At 36.2% G+C, this 19,932-nt stretch overlaps 1 protein-coding gene across 1 annotated transcript; it reads left to right on the top strand.

The window, feature by feature from the left end:
- Positions 1-276: 276 nt before the first annotated feature.
- LOC146148125 (glutamate receptor ionotropic, delta-1-like) lies at positions 277-19,708 on the top strand. Its single transcript, XM_083388007.1, has 19 exons — positions 277-307; positions 4,101-4,260; positions 4,343-4,476; positions 5,539-5,687; positions 6,402-6,518; positions 6,689-6,739; positions 6,815-6,931; positions 7,168-7,245; positions 7,911-8,060; positions 10,765-10,956; positions 11,198-11,311; positions 12,941-13,139; positions 13,584-13,808; positions 14,165-14,272; positions 15,442-15,598; positions 16,662-16,769; positions 16,880-17,006; positions 18,717-18,844; positions 19,696-19,708. The coding sequence occupies exons 1-19, from the start codon at positions 277-279 to the stop codon at positions 19,706-19,708; spliced, it is 2,358 nt and encodes a 785-aa protein (XP_083244133.1).
- Positions 19,709-19,932: the final 224 nt, after the last annotated feature.

Below are 19,932 nucleotides of genomic sequence, written 5' to 3'. Positions count from 1 at the left end.
TACATCAACCAGAAAAAATGAAATCCGATTAATGGCGAAATAAGCCTTTCAAGCTAGTATATTCCAACTCAACATTTCCTTATGTTTTACCTTAACTTATACTATTATTATTTTTACATTTAAGTTTTTCTTGCGGACGTGCACTTTGACCCATTCATTTTGCGCGAAGTCATTCAAAACGCGTGGACGGAAAAGGCTAAAAGTTTATCGCACGAACAGCGAACTTCGTTAAGTGGTGCAATAGCTTCTGCTACTAGGGAGATAATCACCGTAGATATGTCAAACATGTCGGATGTCATGGACAAAGGTAAGGCTAATATATTATTTTAGATAGAGCATCATACAGTTAATTTTTTACAACTTATATTGTATTCTACAATATATATTGTATTGCAATCAATTAACTATAATTGGGTGGCTATATATTTTTTTGCTTAAATAATAATCTTGACCTTCAAATAAGATTTTTTTAACCTATTAGGAATATGTTGATTTAAACAACACAGTTGTTGTATAAAGCAGGGTTTCCTAAACTGTGGTCCGCGGACCATTGGTCCGCGACGACTGCTCAGGTGGTCCGTGGCGATATGACAAGAAATTAACAAGTCACACATACGTTGTACAGTACGTACCCTTTCAAGGATAAATTGCCGCAGTTATTCACAAATAATGATTTCAGAAGCTTTTTCTATCCAGTATCGTAAATCTTATTGTTGCGCCTTCGTTGTAGTCAAAAAGTTGTTTACGAAAAATTCTCGTATTCCTCGTCTATGACGTAATAATATATTCTTATCACCGTTCGAAATTGGCGGTTTTGTTGAGATTATTTCAAACGTTTGCCTACGCAAAAGTTAGTGAAACTAAGATTAGTGAGTAAAAAGTTTGTTGAAAGGCAGAGATGAGAAACGAAGTGAAGTTAAAGGATAATTTAATGTTTGATTATACTGCTCATTGAATTAGTTGTTAAGTTCAGTAACTTAACTTTAAATTTTAGTGTTGTAGGCTAGTTTAAAATTGTCGAGAAATTTTTAAAACGAAAAGAAGATTGCAATGATTCGGAAGGTGAACCCCAGCAGCATGTTTTATCCAAAAAGAAGATAAGCTTACGAAGATACAATGAGGAGTATATTAAGCTGGGATTTATTGAATGCCCTTCTGATGTTACTAAACCTCAGTGCTTAATATGCTACAAAACATTATCAAATGAAGGTATGAAACCAACTATATTGTAAGAGGCATCGAATGCTCAACATCCCGAGTTAGCTGAGAAGCCACAGCTTTTTTTCAAAAGAAGGAAGAAAGAGTATTTAAAGCAGAAAAATAGTTTTTCAAAAGTTTTGCTGTTAAACGAAAAATTTACAAAAGCATCTTATTGTGTGGCGCTAAGAGTAGCTCAAGCCAAAAAAGCTCACTCAATCGCCGAAAATTTAATTCTCCCAGCAGCGATCGATATGTGTAAGGTAGTTTTGGATGGATAATGCGCAGCGAAGCTAAAAGAAATTCCTTTGTCGAACAATACGATTGCAAGAAGAATAGAAGATATGTCAAACAACATAAAAGCACAGTTGCTTGAGAGACTGAATCAAACTTATTATTCAATACATAGTTGGATGAAAGTACGGACATTGCTAGCAAGCACAACTGTTGGTTTACGATATTGTTGGGGTGGTGAAACGATAGCAGATTTTATGTTCTGTCATGAAATGCCGTACAGAACAACCGGTTTAGACGTTTTTAACATACTATGTGAGTTTTTTTCACAATCAGGATTGTCGTGGGAGCGATGTGTGGGAATATGCACCGACGGGGCAGCTTTGATGACCGGCAAGTAATCGGGTGCTGTAACTCGTATCAGAGAAAAAAGTACCAAACATTATACAAACTCATGTATGATTCATCGTGAAGCGCTTGTTGCGAAACATTTGGGACAATCACTGTCTGAAGTCTTGTTTTTGTGTGTCAAAGTTGCAACTCCATCAAAGCTCGCCCACTCCAGTGAGGTTCAGAACACTCAAGCCTTTTGCTCCATACAGAGGTTCGATGGCTCTCCAGAGGAAAAATTGTAGAACGCGTATTTGAACTGCGAGAGGAGCTTTTAGTTTTCCTGCAAGCGCACAATGCTGACTTGGCTTCACTAGTCGCCGATGAACTTCGGCTTGGGAAACTTGCATACCTGGCAGACATTTTTAACCTTCTTAACCAATTAAACTTGTCCCTTCAGGGAAGAGATGCGAACATTTTACTTACTCAAAACAAAATAAAAATATCATTCATGAAAAAACTCAACATATGGAAAACAAGGATAAATGATAATGTGTTTCTGTTTTGTGTGACTACATTACCAATAAACCTCTAATTAATAAAGAGTTGATTTTCTCTGACGTTACACAGCATTTGGAATTGCTTTCTGCACATTTTTTAAAATACTTTTTAAAAGAGACATATGAGAATTTTGACTGGATTTTAAACCGTTTTGTTGTTACAAAGACTGATCTGTCAGGACGCGAAGATGAAGAATTAGCCGAATTATCATCTGATCGAACTTTATTGCTTAGTTTCAATCTAATAGCTATTATATCCTTCTGGTTGGGCCTTTTTTTATCGCAAAAGGCAACTAGAATTTTATTGCCTTTTAGAATTTTTTTTTTATTGCCCTCTAGAATTTTATTTGCCACGACCTTCATGTGTGAGACAGCATTTTCAGCTCTTACCAACATGAAGACAAAATACTCCGACTTACGAGTTTGCCTTTCACAAATAACTCCGAAAATCGATGATTTAAGCAGAAAGAAGCGATCGCATCCGTCCCATTGATGTTGTCAGTTTTGTAAATAAATAATATTTGGTCTTTTTTATTTTTTGCTTTGTATTGCGGTCCGCGAAAAAACAGATTCACAAATAGTGGTCCGTGGTCCAAAAAAGTTTGGGAAGCCCTGGTATAAAAGTACTGCATAAGTATCTTGGCCTTGTCAGTTTTTTTTTTTTTGATGTTTTTATTGACGACCGGTGGAACGCAAATCAGACAATTTTGTCGCGTATAAACTCTTGATAAAATGTTGATATTATTGGCATAACAAACAGCTACAAAATTGCCAAAGAAAAACAATAGGATAGTTGAGAATCACTACAGAAAAAGTCACAGAAAATAGAGTACTTTTCAATGCAATTGTCAAAATCAGAAATACATGACCATAAGAAGCAAAAACAAAGTGCGAGCTGATCCCTTTTCGTCCGGCTTGCAGATATGCTACCGTATATTGTTCTAACAAACATATAATACAGTTGTTAACGCACATATGTGTGTACATATGTTTCATTGAATAAATGATATGGTACTGTGAATCCCCTTCAATATGAAGTTGCTTGTACTAACAGATTGAGCAAGCATTGGGGTATGGTTGTTTCTCGACTCGCTCCTCGCTGAACCTGCATAGCTCATTTGGTAGAGCGACGGTCCCGGCTTGACCGGAGGTCGTGAGTTCGAACCTCACTGCAGGCTAGTTGTTTTTCTAGCCTGCTATGCTTGCATCATTGATTGACAGATTCGATGAGTCTGCAATGGCTTTAAGTGTACTAATGATATGTAAGCCGTAATCGTTGGTCAAAAAGCAGTTTCAAAAGGGCTAGATTTCAGTTGTTAACGCACATATGTGTGTAGGCGTATGTTTCATTGAACAAACATATAATACAGTTTAAATGATGTTGGCTATCTATAATTCAAAAGTAAATTTAAAACAATTTTATTTCAAAGACATTTACAATTTTTAAAAGAAAGCTCACTGCAATATTTGTTATTTTTGTAAAAGAGTAATCTATTTCCACTTGAAACAATTTTGACCTAATGTGTAAATTAGACAAAATATTAATTTTTTTGCCACGATAAATAGTCCCGCAGTTCGCAGCGCTTCCCAAATCTCAAATATTTTTTTACCTTAATTTAAAATATTGACTTGGCGTTCCTCTGTCATTCATATATATACGTAGTAGCATTACAGACTCACTATTGCTAAATTCAATAAAGCAAAGCAGATTCATTTATGGGCATTGTCACATATATCAATATTAAGGCTTATTAACTATTAAACTTTTACTGTGCGTAGTGTGTCGAGTCAAAATGGTGCCAAATCCCTTTCTCATTGTTGCGGTTTCAAGGAAGCCGTGTAACCTTCCTCTAGCGGTCTTTTCGACGGCACTTGACACAACACTCTTAGAAGTACCAATACGATTTGAGGAGGACTCTCTTGTAACATGTCATTTTAGGTAAGGAATAACACGTTTCCTCATGAATAAAACTTTGACCAAACATCATTGTTCATTTACTTCTAACTTTAATATTTACCAGACCTCGTATGGAAAACAATGATAGACCGACTGGAGAGATTAAACCCGAATCTCGCTTTAACGGTCAGGAAGTGGGAAAGTATTTGGCCTGCACCCCTGGACAAAAAGTCATTATTATTTACGACTCCACAGTCGGTAAGATATAGTATAACGCAATACATAATGGCTATCTCTTTACGGAAATTGTTAATATCAGGGTTTCCAAACCCCATAACGTATATCATCCGGCCCCGCCGACTCCTTTTCAAACTAGGCACGAAACAATATTCCATATATTTCGACTATATTACGAAAAACTTTCGACTGTATGGTTGTGGCGGAAATATCCTCTGCCCAAAAGCGCCATGGAACTCCCAAAAGTAAACGTTTTTGCCAACGTGGCTTATTATGTATTTTCTAGCGTTTTGCGTAAATACCTAGCCGGTTTCGATTTAAATTACACCGAAAAACAGATAACAATTGCATTTATGGCGCTTTCTGTAAGTATGTCTGTTACAGCCTTCTTTTTGTGGCTATACATACTCATGGAACTTGTTTAAACTTTTAATTTCTGCGACATAATAGCGTTGATGATATTTTAACGTATTAACAACAATTTGTTCATTGTACCTGCAAAACCACCCCTTAAGTCCAAACAAGGATTTTAACAAAATAAACGCACTGCTTTAGGGTTTACCAGAACTTTCTACGAGATTTCTGAGCAGCAATAAAATCTGTTGGAAAATTAACCTTAATATTTCTTTAAATGCAGTTTTTGTGATTAGCGCGAGCGTTTCTTTTATTGAATATTGGGTAGAGACTTTGCTGAGTTTGGCTTTAGACCGCAACTAATAAAATGTTGCCCACCCCGGCCTGTATTAATGACCTCTCTTAACCTCCTGTCAACATACAAAGGTTTTGACTCCTGGCGTTCGGTCCGTCATTTAATTTGATGTCTGAAAATATCAATACGGACCATATTTGATGGTATATTGGCGGGATTTACAGATTACCGACTTTTGATGCCAGATGGCACGTTAATTTATAATGCTGCTATTTCGATCCTTAAAATAAAAAGACACTGTTTTCTGCACATTTTCATCTATCATTAACTCCGACAAATATACAAATGTATAAACAATATTTGCTTATGCCACATTATACACATACCGCCGTAGGCTACAACAAATTTTGTATAAATCTAAGATTTGTTTACAGATACTGAAAAAATCGGCTCAGTAGTGGATGGGCTTGGAGATAAAATGCGCCGAACAACGATACAAAAAATAAAAGTAAATATATCAAGTAACGACGTGGTTGACGAATCCACTCACAAACTTGTTTCGAGTTTGATTAGCAGAGCTATGGTAAGCAGAACCTTTTCTAAAGTTAAAAGAGTTACAAAACAAATTATTCGAGTTGCTTGAACCATCTACCTTTATGAACAATATATGTAAAACTGTGCGTTAAATTTAACGCTTATATTTTCGACTAAACCGTCTATTATAGTACAATATATTGTGCGGTAAAATTTGCGGCTGAAGTTGTACAATGAATGAAAATTTAAAATATACAGTTTTTTATGCCAGTACGGAAATAAAACAGGGCAAAAAATAATTATCCTTTTATTTTTATATAGGCAACAATGTTAAGAATCGTATTTTTGAATATATAGGATATATAGGTTTGCTTGTTGATAGGTTAAATTAAACTATAGGGCGGTGGTTCTTAACCGGGGTGCCGCGGCACCCTAGTGTGCCATTTCTAATCCTCGAGGGTGCCGCGACATATTTGGAAATCTTTAAGAATCTGATTTTTGCTCAACTCTAACAACTTTTTGTGTAAGATTAGAGTGGAATAAATCCAATTTTAACTTCCTACGTAGGTTTGACGTGTGTTCCTACGTAGAGTTGATGTGTGTTGTTCCAGTTCCGTTTATTGTGACATTCTAGTGCATTTCTACGAAAATTTTTATAGGGGTGCCACAATCTATTTATTATTTCTGAGGGGTGCCGCTATAGCCATGAAAGGCTCAGAAACACTGCTATAGAGTAACATAACTTACAATGCCCAACATTTAGAATGAGTTGTGGGATGAAGTGCTGAACACTGATGATTCAGGAGAAATAACGACTGAGTCGCTCGCTTTCGTTGTACTCGGAGAAGAAGAAACAATTCGCTCCTTTGTCCTTTATTACGTAAGTTAAAATAAATTTCGATAAATTGTTCTTAACATATGTAACAGTAGGCAACTACTGGACGCTGTCTCTACATCAGTCTACTAAACATAACCACAAATGCGAACCTTATGTATGCTATACACACAATAAAACGGGGTTCATTATAACCATATACTCTCGTATTTCAGATTCCTAAACTTCCATTCAGTCTTTACGTTCACTACTACCTTGTGGATACGGTAAGACTAGCAAGTTTCATATAGATTTTAATGGTTGAACAAACTAGGATAAGACATTTTCCTATACTTCTTTAGGGTTGGAGTTCGCATTACTTCGCACAGAGCGTTTTGTTCCACAGCGGCCTAACAGTACTAACAGTGCCGAAAACCTATGAAACAACCTTGACGATGCGCGAAGAGGAAATTGTCAAGGTATAAAACTCATTTTTCACATTAAAAAGGCCTTTCCTGTCAAAAAACTATAACATTATAATGCTAGTTAATATAAACACTACAGCCTTATTTGCTTTTCGTGGTTTTACATGGCAATAATTGTATCTCTTAAAAACGCCGCGGAGCATTGTATACATAAAAAAAACAAAAACATGTTAAGTTCCAATAAAGACAAAATCGACCCTGTATCTTCTCACATGTCAATAATTTTCCAGGTTCTGGACGCCGAGATATCCAAGGCGATTACAGATTTGTTGCCAGCTTTAATCAAACTCCCCATAAAAGATTTAGCTGTTAGCGAGAATGACTGGAATCAAACTATTTGTTGTGGACCGAACGCGTCTCAAACAAAAGAAATGGAAATATTTACAAAACAAATCCGTATGAAGTTTGACAAAAAAAGTAATGACTGCCATAGATAAAGTCTCAAACACTTTGTTACTAAAATCTAGACTGATTAACCTGCTGTGTGCTATACTTGTAAATTTGATAAGTTAAACTAGATCTTATATTTAGCAGTTGTAGCAAGTCGTCCAATCTCGGAAACATTTCCATTTTTCATAACAACATATCAACAAATTCATTTAAACAGCGAAAAGGAAAAACTTCAGGCATGCACCATGATCGAAAATGGGGTAAGTTTTCTAGTTATTGAAAAATTGTGTGGCCTTATACTCAATCTACATCTGACATATGTTTTCTGTAGAAAGCATAAGTCACTCGTCAAGTTAATTTTTTAAATTTTCGTGTGAAGTAAATCTAAAAAACCATAATTATATAATACAGTACCTAAATATTATTGTTAAGCGTAAGTGTTTAAAAAAATTGATAAATGTTTAAAATAATTGATAAATGAGTAGACCTAAGCCCTTGTTCAACCCAGTAAGAGTCTAATGCAAAGCCGCCTGATTTGTCAATTTGGCATAGCTCATAATTAACAGCTGTAACCTAATCTTAGACTGCATGTCACATGTTATCGGACACCATTCAAAGTTGCAAGACGACGGAACTTCCGAGCAAATCTCCCGAGATGGGAAATGTAAAGAAAGACGCATATCTCGGCGAATATTCGTGGCAAAACATAACGTTCAAGGTTGCAACGCTAGAGGTAAGATAACAACCGAAGTTATGTTATTTAGCAGTTCTGCAGTTGGATTTAGCTATGTTAGTTAAGTATGGATATCAAACATTTTATCCGAAAAAAACTTTCTGCGAAAACCGAACGATCCCAACACAGTGTATAAACGATTATGTAAAAAAAATAATGGTTGATTTTAAACGATTTATAGTTTGACCAAATAAAAACGAATCGAAGCAAATATCCGATAATAAACTCGTCTGATACTCGGGTGGTTTCCGTAACGATGCGAAAATAATTTCATTTGTACATTTCACACTAAAAAGCAAATTTGACGTTGTAATATCGAAAATGGTAGCGCTAAATGTTTTAATTTTATTAAATTGGCTTTAGATAACCATGGTAATTGCGTCTTTTGGTATCGGATTGGATTGGGCGGCCGTCTTTTTGGCCTCAAATATCGGGCACCAGTATCGAAATAAAATAGTAAAAGTATAGAAGCCTAAACACTTTCCAACAATGTCACCGCAGAGTCCGTCTCCGACTACATAATATTGTACTCCGCCCCTTAAAGTGACTAAATAGGGTGGATGTGAAGCACGCTACTCATTGGGGTAAAAAGGGTGTCATATCATGTAGTGCTCTTTAACCGCTGTAAACGGTGCACCCTAGGGTGTACCAAAATATGCATGGGGTGCACCAGTACAAAAACGTATACTAGGGTGCATCACAAACTTTTAATGAACCATTAATATTTGACATTTTTGAAAACAGAACCGTCATTAAATATAGTCTTTTTGTTATTTTCACAAATTTGTTTGAATGCTGTTTTATGACATGCAATAGTATAGGCCTACTAGCAAGTAGCCTGCAGCCGTAATAGAACTCTCACCGACAGTGTGTTGTCAACTCCTTTCGGTTTAATTGACATGATGATATTGATATGTATAACGATTTTTCATATCGCGTTAAAACCTCAGTTGACCTTTTAAGTAAACAGTGCATGAATTCGTCAGAACAACTTTAAGGGTTCACCAAACCAAAAAAGGTTGAAGAGCATTGATATAATCAACTAACTCACCCGCAGTACGTGGTTGGAAAATATTGTACCATGTATGCTATTCCACCTTTACAAAAGTTAAAAAAATTAAAAACATTAGACATTTTCATTAAACACAATGCATCATTTATTGTGATCTAATTAAAAAAAGTTACTCAATTAGGAATGATACTTCGCTCTATACTTATTTGTATGACTTGAGACCGCCTAGGCGAGTATAGCAGACTATAATTTATAAACATGCAAGTGAAAGCCCCACCGTACGCAAGTCGCGTCTAGCTTTTTCCCATTTTTACACACAAAATAAGATTCGTGATTTTCGTTTACAACACCGTGTGACACCATTCAATCAATGTCCAAAATGGCCCATAGGCCCATAGGCCTGAACATACAGAAACGATGACTCGCAAGTTGGCGATCGGTCTCTTCGTGATACCTCTCGCCGTCCCTATCACGGCCCCGTACCTGTCATGAAACATGCTACTGAAGCGTCCAAAAGCATCGACGACAGATCTTAATCGACCTCCAAGTGGATCGCATGCGTTGTTATGCCCGTAAAGAGGCAACCATAGCGTTTCACATCTTCTGTCCTTATTCAAAGTGGGTCTGAAGTAATCCACGCCGATATGTGAGAAATGCGGTTCTCCCATTTGCATTCTGGCGGGCGACCAATCTGCCATCATTTGCACTCCGGATTTTCCACATCTTCGTCGACAACACGGGCATCTGCATTGGTAGTTGTCGATCACCAATTCCGTTACATACGAGTTTTTAGGTAGTATCATTGAGCGTCTTGCCTCATAGCTCAATGTTGTGCTATGTAGCCTTTCTTTCACACGAACACGAAGAAGGCTACGCAAAAGAATAGGATTGAGCCTGTGCAGTTGCGAAACCTTATCCGCCGCACGTATCACGTTTTAGTTCACGGAGAGCGCATTTATCCAATGGGAAAATTCTTGCCTTTAATCATACTTTGCTAAGGCGATCTCTGTGTTTTCCATCTCATTTTCAATTAGATCAGAAAAACATTTTTCTACGGACCAAACCTCAAGCTTTTGAAATACCTCTTGCTTGACGAAAATTAGTTGGTTATTTTTTTCTTTTTTCGACAGCAGAGAAAGATTATAAAGTCACACAAAATCAATACACACCAACTCTTATTAGTTCAAGTCAAGAATCAAGTTAGTGTCAATACAATCGACGCAGATGCAAAACGCTGCAATTAAAAAAGACATCAGTTAAAAACAAGCCATATTTGCGCACTATAGCAGTTTTTCGAAATTACGTCGATGTAGCCTACAACATATACGTACAACGATGTACAACATATTCCTCTTTCAAAATTACGTCGATGTTCTTACACAGAGATTAAAATTAGTTTACTTAGCAATGTTCAAAAATGGTCGCCGGCCAGCCACTGTTTCAAATCATAACTTCACAAGCTAATTAAACAGTGTCCTTGCCGGCAATGTCAGGCCGAACAGTTTAATGTTGTCGCTAATTTTCACAATAAACTTTTGGGCTATTACTTCCTAGACTAGAACATGTAAAGCACCCGTACAACACATGAGTAAAGTAAACAAGGGGCAACAAATCTAACAAAGACAAAATTTGACTATTGCCAAAGTTAGCTATTTGCATTGCAAAAAAACAACGTTTTATTGTCGTTTAAAGGACGAACCGTTTGTTTTCGTTCGCAACGATTCGAATGGAAACATCAAGTTTTCTGGATTTTCAATCGACCTGCTCCACATGCTTTCCGAAATGCTTCAGTTTCAGTACGAGTTGTACGAGGTGGAAGACCGCAAATACGGGGCATTTAAAAACGGCAAGTGGAACGGATTGGTCGGTGATGTTGTTGGAAAGGTTGGTGCTATGCAACATTCAGCTTTAAATAACAAGCTGCACTTAGGAATGTCGGATGTTATCGTTACAAAGCCTATACTCGTGAAATACTATAAGATAAATCGTACTGTTGGCCCATTCAAATTACTAGTAATGTCCTTATTGACGATAATTATCAACAATATATTTCTGGTTGCTTGTGTATTGGATCGCGATAAAGCGATTTTTCCATTTATGTTAAAAGGTCCGGTTATCGTTTTAGAAAGCTGATTTTGCTATAGCGGCAATGACGATAACGCCACAACGTGAAACTGTGGTGGACTTTACGAAGCGCTATATGGACTATGCTGTCGGCATTCTTACGAAAAAACCAAGGGTATGTAGTTATGTGGCCCGAAAAAAAAAATTTTTTTTTGGACACATGTTGTTTTTGTCCGAATTATTTTTTTTTTTTTTTTTTTTTTTTTTTTTTTTTTTTTTTTTCAGTCAATTTTTATGGCTCACTTTTGACAAGGAAAAAAACATAGTTGGAACATGAAATTTTCACAACTGTTAAATACCCTCCCAAAGTTGTTTCTAATATAAAAAAAAATTGCCTAGGTTCTAAGGGGTGGTTTTTAGGGGGGCAAAACTGTCATTTTTTGTTAATTTTGGTTTTAAGCACTTTTCAGAGATAAAAAAATGTAAAAAAAATCTGATATATTTATGGATGATGGATACATGACATATACAATGCTAAGTAACAAAATTTTAAACCTTACCCCTGAACTTTTCATCCGGGGGGTCAAAATGCACAACACTTTAGGAAATTTTAATGATATATTTACACTAGAAGGAAATGACATAAACATCTGAAAATTTCACAAATGTTAGAGAACCATTTAAAGCTGATGTTAAAATAAACATTTTACCTCTTTAAAAAAAGGGGAGTAATTTAGGGGGGTAAAATTAAAATTCGGCCGTTTTTGTGTTTAGAGGTGTCTAAAAAACTAAAGAAAACATTGTTAAATAGTTTTCAATTATAAAGACAAATTATAGATTGCTCCTCAGGCCAATTTTGAACTTCAATTTAAAATAATTAACCTATGGGGGAAAACAACTAAACAAAAATATAGAAATTAAAGTGATTTCATTCATAGAATAAAAACTGGAAACAGAGTGGTGTACACTGCCTCCACAATTTTTCATTTCAATCTGCGGCGGTAAAATATGTTGTTTTGTAAAAGCAATAAGTTAATTTACTAAGAGAAGCCTCTTTTTAAAAGGCAAGTCGCACGCGCTTAGTTTCCCTGAGACAAGCCACTTCGCACAATGAATGTTGCACGCGCTGGACAAAAAAAGCACAGTAGGCAGCCAGACGCTTCGCGGCCAGAATAAAGCAAGTGATATGAACAAATTCAGCATTAAAGGTTTTCTGCCGCTAGGTTAGAGTATATAGCTGTAAAGAACTAAATCGATTACGTCACACTATTGACTTTTGTCCCCAATGAGAGGCGTACAGGGGTGCAAGAAAAAATTGTCAAATATTTTTTAATTATAAAGACAAGTTATAGGTTTGCTTCGCAGCCAAATTTATATTAAGACCACTGACAATCATTCTTGTAAAAGTGCACCATGTCCAACCTATACCACGCAACTTCGGGCCACATCCGCTTTTGCCTGCTAAAGCACCGAAACTGGAAGCACAACATTGGGAGTATATGGACACTGACAAATAAGACCCGTTTAAAGAATATAGAATAACTAAGGAATGACACCCTGGTAAAGTATAGTAGAACTGCGCTGTACCCCCCTGGTATAATATAGTAGAACCGCACCATACCCCCTGATATAATATAGTAGAACCGCGCTATACCCCCTGGAAAAATATGCAAAAACCGCACACCCTGTCTAGTTTGTATTTAGTTTTACCGGTACATGTATAGCTATTTAGTATAACAGACATCATATAGGAGTTTGAAAGTGTTTTAATGTTATCTGACAAGTTGCAACAAACGTTTTTCAGACAGTTACGAGCCTTTTTGCGTTTCTCAACCCTTTCGACAATTCAGTTTGGTTTTCTATCATTGCCGGACTTTTTGTTGTTTCAATCCTGTTGTATGTCCTCAATCGGTTGTCCCCTAAACCGATGAATGGACCACCCTGTCACGACACCTCATTGCATGGAACCTTTTGGTTTGTCTATAGCTCTCTTGTACAGCAGGGTAAGTAAAGTAGTACCGGTATATAGATATTTTGTTCTGTCTGGCAAAGGATATCGTTTTGAACATTTTTATAATATTTTACTTCGAAAAACAAACGTTAGACACAAATTTGAACTAATATTAGTTTATGTTTGCTAGAGTTGGTAGCCTTGCCTTGCTTGCACTACAATCCTGGGTAACTGATATTTACAATAGCCTTACTTAAGGCACCCAGTGTAGTTTATATTGTATATAAAATTGTTTGTACTGTAAAAAAATTTGACTTCACTGCGACAGAATACTTTGAATATATAATGCTTGATAAATGCATACTCAAACTCAGCATGAAGACGGTTTCGCACAATAAAATTGTCTAGTTTGGATGACCTAACAATAGTTACAGCCAATCTTGCCAAGAATGTTTACACTTAAACCTGCCTACACCTAAACTTTTCGACACGATAGGCACGGACATGAATCTGGTGACACTGTCGTCCCAAATTGTCACTGGGGTTTGGTGGTTTTTCATCCTTATCATAATTTCTTCTTACACCGCCAACCTTGCCGCTCACCTGACGATCACACGACTCGAAAACCACATCACATCCTTCCAAAACCTCGCAAAACAGAGCGAAATAAGCTTTGGCACCGCCGTGGACACAAGCATATACGATTTTCTGCGAACAAAAGGTGGGTTAGTTGATCTTTCAAAAATTTGTAGTCAGCAATCATTCGGCTTTAATATTGATAAACGAAACACCTCTTGTTGTCAGATTTTGGACTCTTCGTTAAAAGTAATTATCAATAAGCAGAATATTGTATATATTGCATTAGTTTTTACAAATATCGACTATCGAAAAGTAAAATTTATATAGAAAGTTTAGCGTGAACTTGATGTAGCTCTACGACACCTAAACCTCGCGAACAAGCTGTGGCCTATTCGCACCTGTTAGTTAGGTTGTGTTAAAAACAATTTATGTTAAAGTGTCTAGTTCTTTTCATTTTCTTCTATGCTGTTTATCTCATTTTGAGCACTTATTTTACAGGCCTCAATACCAAAGATCATTCCTCGATGTGGGCCAGATTGTGGCACGTTTCAAATGGCTCGAATTCAGTCAGTGACCCAAAGGAGGGATTCGCAAAAGTGAAATATGGTAAGAAAACACCTGGAACACACAATAAGACCAACAAAGCAGAATAATCTATATTGCTATAGTATTAGGGCCAACAACATAATAAAGCCAAATACGCAGTAATATCCACGACCAAATTACCATTCGTCTGAATAGGACCTAAATCTGTCAGAACTGGTCCTAAAAACATCGAAATAAGGCCTAAATTGACAAAATAACGCCTTAAACTCTAGGGAGCGAGTATTGGACGATCGATCAAATTGGCAGCTGCCGTTTTTTAGTGTTAACGTTTGGGCGCCCAAGTTTGAACGGTATACGCAGCTGTATTGGCATTGGATTGTTTGCATTTGTTTTGGGGTAATGGGTGGAGGTATAGGATTAAAACTATTAGGGGAGTTTGTAATGATGTAATGGGTGGGGTTTAAGGTTAGGTGAAAGGTTGAATAGGACTTATTGTGGCCATTTAGGTTGAATTCCGACGGGTTCAGGACTTTCAGTCTTATTGCTGTAGTACAAAGCATCGTTATGATACAAAACTTGAATCCATTTAACAGCAGTTTTCTTGAACTACAATATATTTTTCACAAATTTGTTAACTAAAAGAAAAAATAAATAACTAAAAATAAAGAATCATTATTTGAAGCAACTTTTATACCCGCACGCATTTATTGCTTAAATACGCTTAGTTTAAATAAGCCAGGTATTGATTTGTATTATGCTATGATTTTAACCAAGATTTTCAAAATGTGAAATATTGATGTAGGCTAATCAATAATATCACATTAAAACAACGAGATGGTAATTAAATTATCAATACGTTTTTCTATGTATGTTGTCAAACAGCAACCAGGCAAATATCAATAATAAATAAATAGGCTACATTAAACTCTGAGAGAAAAGCTTGTAACATGTTAATTTTTTTAGTATCCTTATATTGTCTTTAAAAATACATTAAACTGTGATAAAAATTTAATTATTTTAAGAACAGCAAACCGTTTAAACTGTTTTACAGATCGGGCGTTTTTATTTCTTTCTGTTTGAACTACCAAGCAAAGAAGTAGTTTGTATTCCATTACGGGTTTCAAACATGTAAAAACACACCAGCCTGACCCACTACTATAGAATGCCTTTACACAACTAAATTATGAAACATTACAAAACCTGTCAATTTGTGTTTCTTTGTGAACCAGGAAACTACGCCTTTCTGTGGGACGTGGCAGTTATAGAGTATCTCATTCTAACCGACCAAGACTGCTCTTTCTCAACGGTCCCTGACTCTATCTATGAAAAGGGGTATGGAATTGCAGTCGAACAAGGGAACCCTATCCGCGAAGCACTATCAATGGGGTAAGTGGGATACGACTTTTGATGTGACCCAAATCAGTTATCCTGATCATGTTTATAGCAGGGAGTCGAACCGTTTCACTTTTCCGGTTCAGGTTCGGTTTGGGTTCAAGGATTTTTTTGTAATCCGGTTCAGTTCCGGTTTCCGTTCGGAGCAATTTAAAAGTTCCGGTTCAGCTCCGGTTCGACCGTCGTTATTTCAAAACTGGTTTATAAAGTTCCAGTTCGGATACAATATATGTTGCGTTAAATCTAAAAATGTTGGTTAAAAATGTGGAGAATAATCTTCGAATTGTAAGTCATTTTTAATCTAAGTTTCGTGACATGTAAAAAAAAAACAGAAACTCATTACTGAAATACCCAAATATAAAAAATCAACGTTTTATTTCAATATTTAGAATTTTTTCAAATAATTTCGAACATGACATAACTTAACTCGGTAAAATAGAAGTTGTGACGTCATGTTGGAGTGAATCACTTTTTTGATAGTTTCGGGTTCGGTTAAGGTTCAGGTTCTTTTAAAATATTCGGTTCAGTTCCGGTTTGGCTCCTTAAAATCTCACAAAAAACGGTTCAGGCTCGGTTACGGTTCGAAAAAACATGACCAAAATCCGGTTCATAAAGTTCCGGTTCGGTTCCGGTTCGACTCCCTGGTTTATAGTATATGCAATTTTGCAATCATAGATAAATAGCATATATTACGTTACGTTATAGGTAATGCATTATATCTAATAAGAAGAAAAACGGATGTGTGTTAGTCGTGTAACTAATATGCCTACAGGAATTTAGGTTTTCGCTGAAATGCTACGAGCCACGGAGGTATACCACGTCAGTTAAACAATGCCAATTGGCCTACTTAGCTAGGATATAAAACATGCGACACCCTGTTTATACTTAGCCTATTTCTAAGGTAAAACAATAACAGCAAATAAAGATCAATTTTCGAAAACGAAAGTCAGGTAATATTTTGTCTGTAAAAAACAAATTGTCTTTAAACTTCCAGATTTATTTATTACTCAAACAAGTTACCTAATTTCTAAATTAAACAATGACTGCTTGTTTACAGAATACTGCAACTACAAGATCGAGGCGAAATAGCACGATTAAAGCAGCGCTGGTGGAGCAGTGCTGGGAAGTGCCCAATTGACCACTCAAAAAAACGAAGTCATTTCAGGTAAAGGCAAAAAGAATACCGTAGAAATTTGGGATAGAAAATAAAGAAACAAATAAATATCGGTTCAATTTGGGCTATATGATGTAAAATGTCATTGTGCTGTTTTTCAGTGAGCTGACGCTGGAAAACTTTGCTGGAGTGTTTTGTGTTCTCGCATGCGGTCTTGTGATAGCAACAATTGTAGCTGCAATTGAACTTAATATTCACGTGAAAAAAACAAGAAAACCTTCTGAACCCGTAAGTAACAAATATTCTCAACCCAAGACTTTTCGTAATCTATTAAACTTAATAAGATCAAAAATCTATTTTTTAGTCTATTTTAAATCTGTTGGCTCTGCAGTATCTGAAAAATCATCTGAACGGCTTTCTTGTTTCTTTAAAGCTCTGGTCTGTTTTCATTTTTTTCAGAGCTTTAGCAAAGTAACTTTTACGTTAGCCTTGTTAGCCATGCCGAATAAAATTTTGCGAAACTTTATTTCAAGCAAACATTAATTAATTTTTGTTCGTTAATTTTCTCACTCGCAAATCGGAAATAAGTTGCACACCAAACGTGTGTCGTCTGCAAAAAATACTTTATATTCATAATACTGTAGCCCAGGGGTCGGCAACCTACGGCCCGCGGGCCGGATCCGGCCCGCCGATGTAATTCATCCGGCCCGCCGCCTCTTAGACAACTCCATTTCACATACTTTTTGAGTATTAATTGCGTTGATTAGTTTTATAATCTTTAAAGCATGGAGCTAAGTAAATAAGCGGAATTATAGTTTATACAGACTGTTTATGATTTTTGTACCGGTCATCATTTCACATACTTTTTGACTATTACATTTTTTGACTATTAATTGCGATAAATTTTCGCGCGACGCGAATGTTCATTCTATGTCCGGTTTGTTTAGTTTTGATACTGCGTTTTCAACTTGATCAGCGCTTCTTTACCGTTGCGCCGTGGAAGGCTGTTAAGTGCGTCGCGAAATAATGGAAAACGTTTTCAAAAATATTAGACATATATTTCTTAACATTTTTTATTTTTTATTTTGGGCAATATAAAAAATTACAATAATAAAAAAAAGAAGTATACCAAAATAAAATCGCGCGCGCTCCGCTCGCCAGATGCGCCTTCACTTAAAATGGTTAACAAACACAGAGCTAGATTACCTTTAAATGTCATTGCGTTCCCTCAATTTAGTTTTATTTCACTTTTCATTAGTAGTTTGGATGACGACGTGTGAACTTAAATTTCAAACCAAACAAACGCTTTTTTTGCGCTTTGCGCAACACTTTACTGCCTCTGTAAATGTAATTAAACACGTCTTTAAGTGCAAACAATATTCAAGGCCGGCCTGATTCACAGTTGTTCTAACATTTAAAAAAATACAATTCTTAGTTAATTTTGTGCGGCCCGCAGAGACCTTTCTTAGTTTGGTTTTAGCCCGCGACTAGAAAAAGGTTGCCGACCCCTGCTGTAGCCTATGTTGAGATAAAGACAAGGCCAAGGCGGGCAATGTACATTTGGCTTCTTTTTGTATATTTTGTTTAAAATTGGTTGACTAGCCTTCGAATACCAACATCAATTTGATTTTTCGATAAAGATATTTTCAAAATTTTGTTTAAACTTTTAACTATGCTTCTTATTTAGAACTTTGAACGTTTTAATTTTATCAGCTTGTGTATTTACCTCTTGTTTTATAAAAGCCTTATTTCGGTTATCCAACTCTGCTAAATAAATTACGTGTATATTATTCAACCTTCGAGGCAGTGGAGAATTTTCAGCGCGTGATATGCTAAATATTTCAGCGCGTGATATGCTAAATCAAAACATCTTGCGATACTCGTGCTACTTACATGAAAGTCATAACTTCCGATTTATTCGAAAGGCAAATTTACAGACGATTTATTCGAAAGGCAAATACGACAATATTCTCATTTACAAAAACAAAACTATTGCAGAATGCTACGCTTTCGCTTTACAATGTTGCAACAGAAGCTTCTTCCGAAATTCTGCCTAAGGTTTTTGTAGAACGGCGCGTTGGCAGCGACATACATATTGTATTGCGGAACTTCGAAAACGGTCGAAGGTTTGTAAATGTTAAACAAATACTCACCATAAGAGTATACAAGTAATAATATACTTGGTAGTCCATTTTTTTTTCTCACAAACTTTCTAAGATTCAATTGTAAGTAGGCCTATATACCTTTAGTTCGTGCCTTATAAATGCGCGGTAATTCTAAGCCAGCAAAAAAATCCTTAATTTGTTACTATATGAATGGAGTCAAATAGATGCATTTTATTAGAACTTTTTTCTACCGATTCGACTACTCTGTTGTGTTTTTTACCACACGATACAATTTAATGGCAAACATGATGAGGTTTAACATTATACATAACTATAGTTTCAGCAACCACGAAAATCAAAATGAAGTGGTGCAACATTCTGCAACTTCGCATAATTGCGTGACTAAGACATCAGCTTATCAAGGAGGAAGCAGTGTCTTGGGAAACAGAATCAACCGTTGCCCCAATAGCACGGTTGAAAAGCGATTTAACAGCTGTGCATAGTTTTCAATGTGTTATTTTGCGCTCATTTAAGATTAATATTACGCTATAAAATATTTCTGTACATTTTTTAACATGCATCGTATTGTTGTTTTGGTTGACAAACATTCTAATGCTATTCCAGCTTTACAATTTACATTTTTCGACCTAGTCAGTTTCGAGTTTTATGCGCACGTCTCTTTCGCCGTCCTGCCCACATCGAGGTGGTGCGTGGAGGTTTTCAATAGAATAAACCTTAGAACTAATATAATTCGACCTGTATGAACAGCGTTACAGTTTTTGCCACTCGTCTGTAATGTCAATTTTTTATTGTTTACCACTCGTCTGTAATGTCAACTGACCACTACTTATTGTGGATCCACAAACTTGCAGGTTTTCTGATTAACGTTTTTCAATTCTAGCTGTGATTTCTGAGACTTTCCGATTGCGCAGGACGGTCAAACAAACATACCCCACTTAACTGAGCGAATCTCTTTTCAATGCAGCGAACAGATTGCAGAAATACGTGCGGCATGCACTTCTTAGAGAATTTACAAACCAGCAAAAAAGCACAAAACATTTTAAATAACAAAAGCCGAAGCACGGCTTAAACGTATCAATTTCATTTTT

Source organism: Ascidiella aspersa, chromosome 4, assembly GCF_963924565.1.
Source record: "Ascidiella aspersa chromosome 4, kaAscAspe10.2, whole genome shotgun sequence".
In the NCBI taxonomy this organism is placed as follows: Eukaryota; Metazoa; Chordata; class Ascidiacea; order Phlebobranchia; family Ascidiidae; genus Ascidiella; species Ascidiella aspersa.
The sequence above is the reverse complement of the archived record's forward strand: the minus strand, read 5'-3'. Positions and strand labels throughout refer to the sequence as shown.

Excerpts from the sequence above, each read along its gene's own strand:
- LOC146148125 (XM_083388007.1), top strand. The coding sequence starts at position 277 with ATGTCAAACATGTCGGATGTCATGGACAAAG. Across the intron at positions 13,140-13,583 it reads TAGCTCTCTTGTACAGCAGG|GCACGGACATGAATCTGGTG; the intron begins GTAAGTAAAGTA and ends TCGACACGATAG. Across the intron at positions 17,007-18,716 it reads CAAGAAAACCTTCTGAACCC|AATGCTACGCTTTCGCTTTA; the intron begins GTAAGTAACAAA and ends AAACTATTGCAG.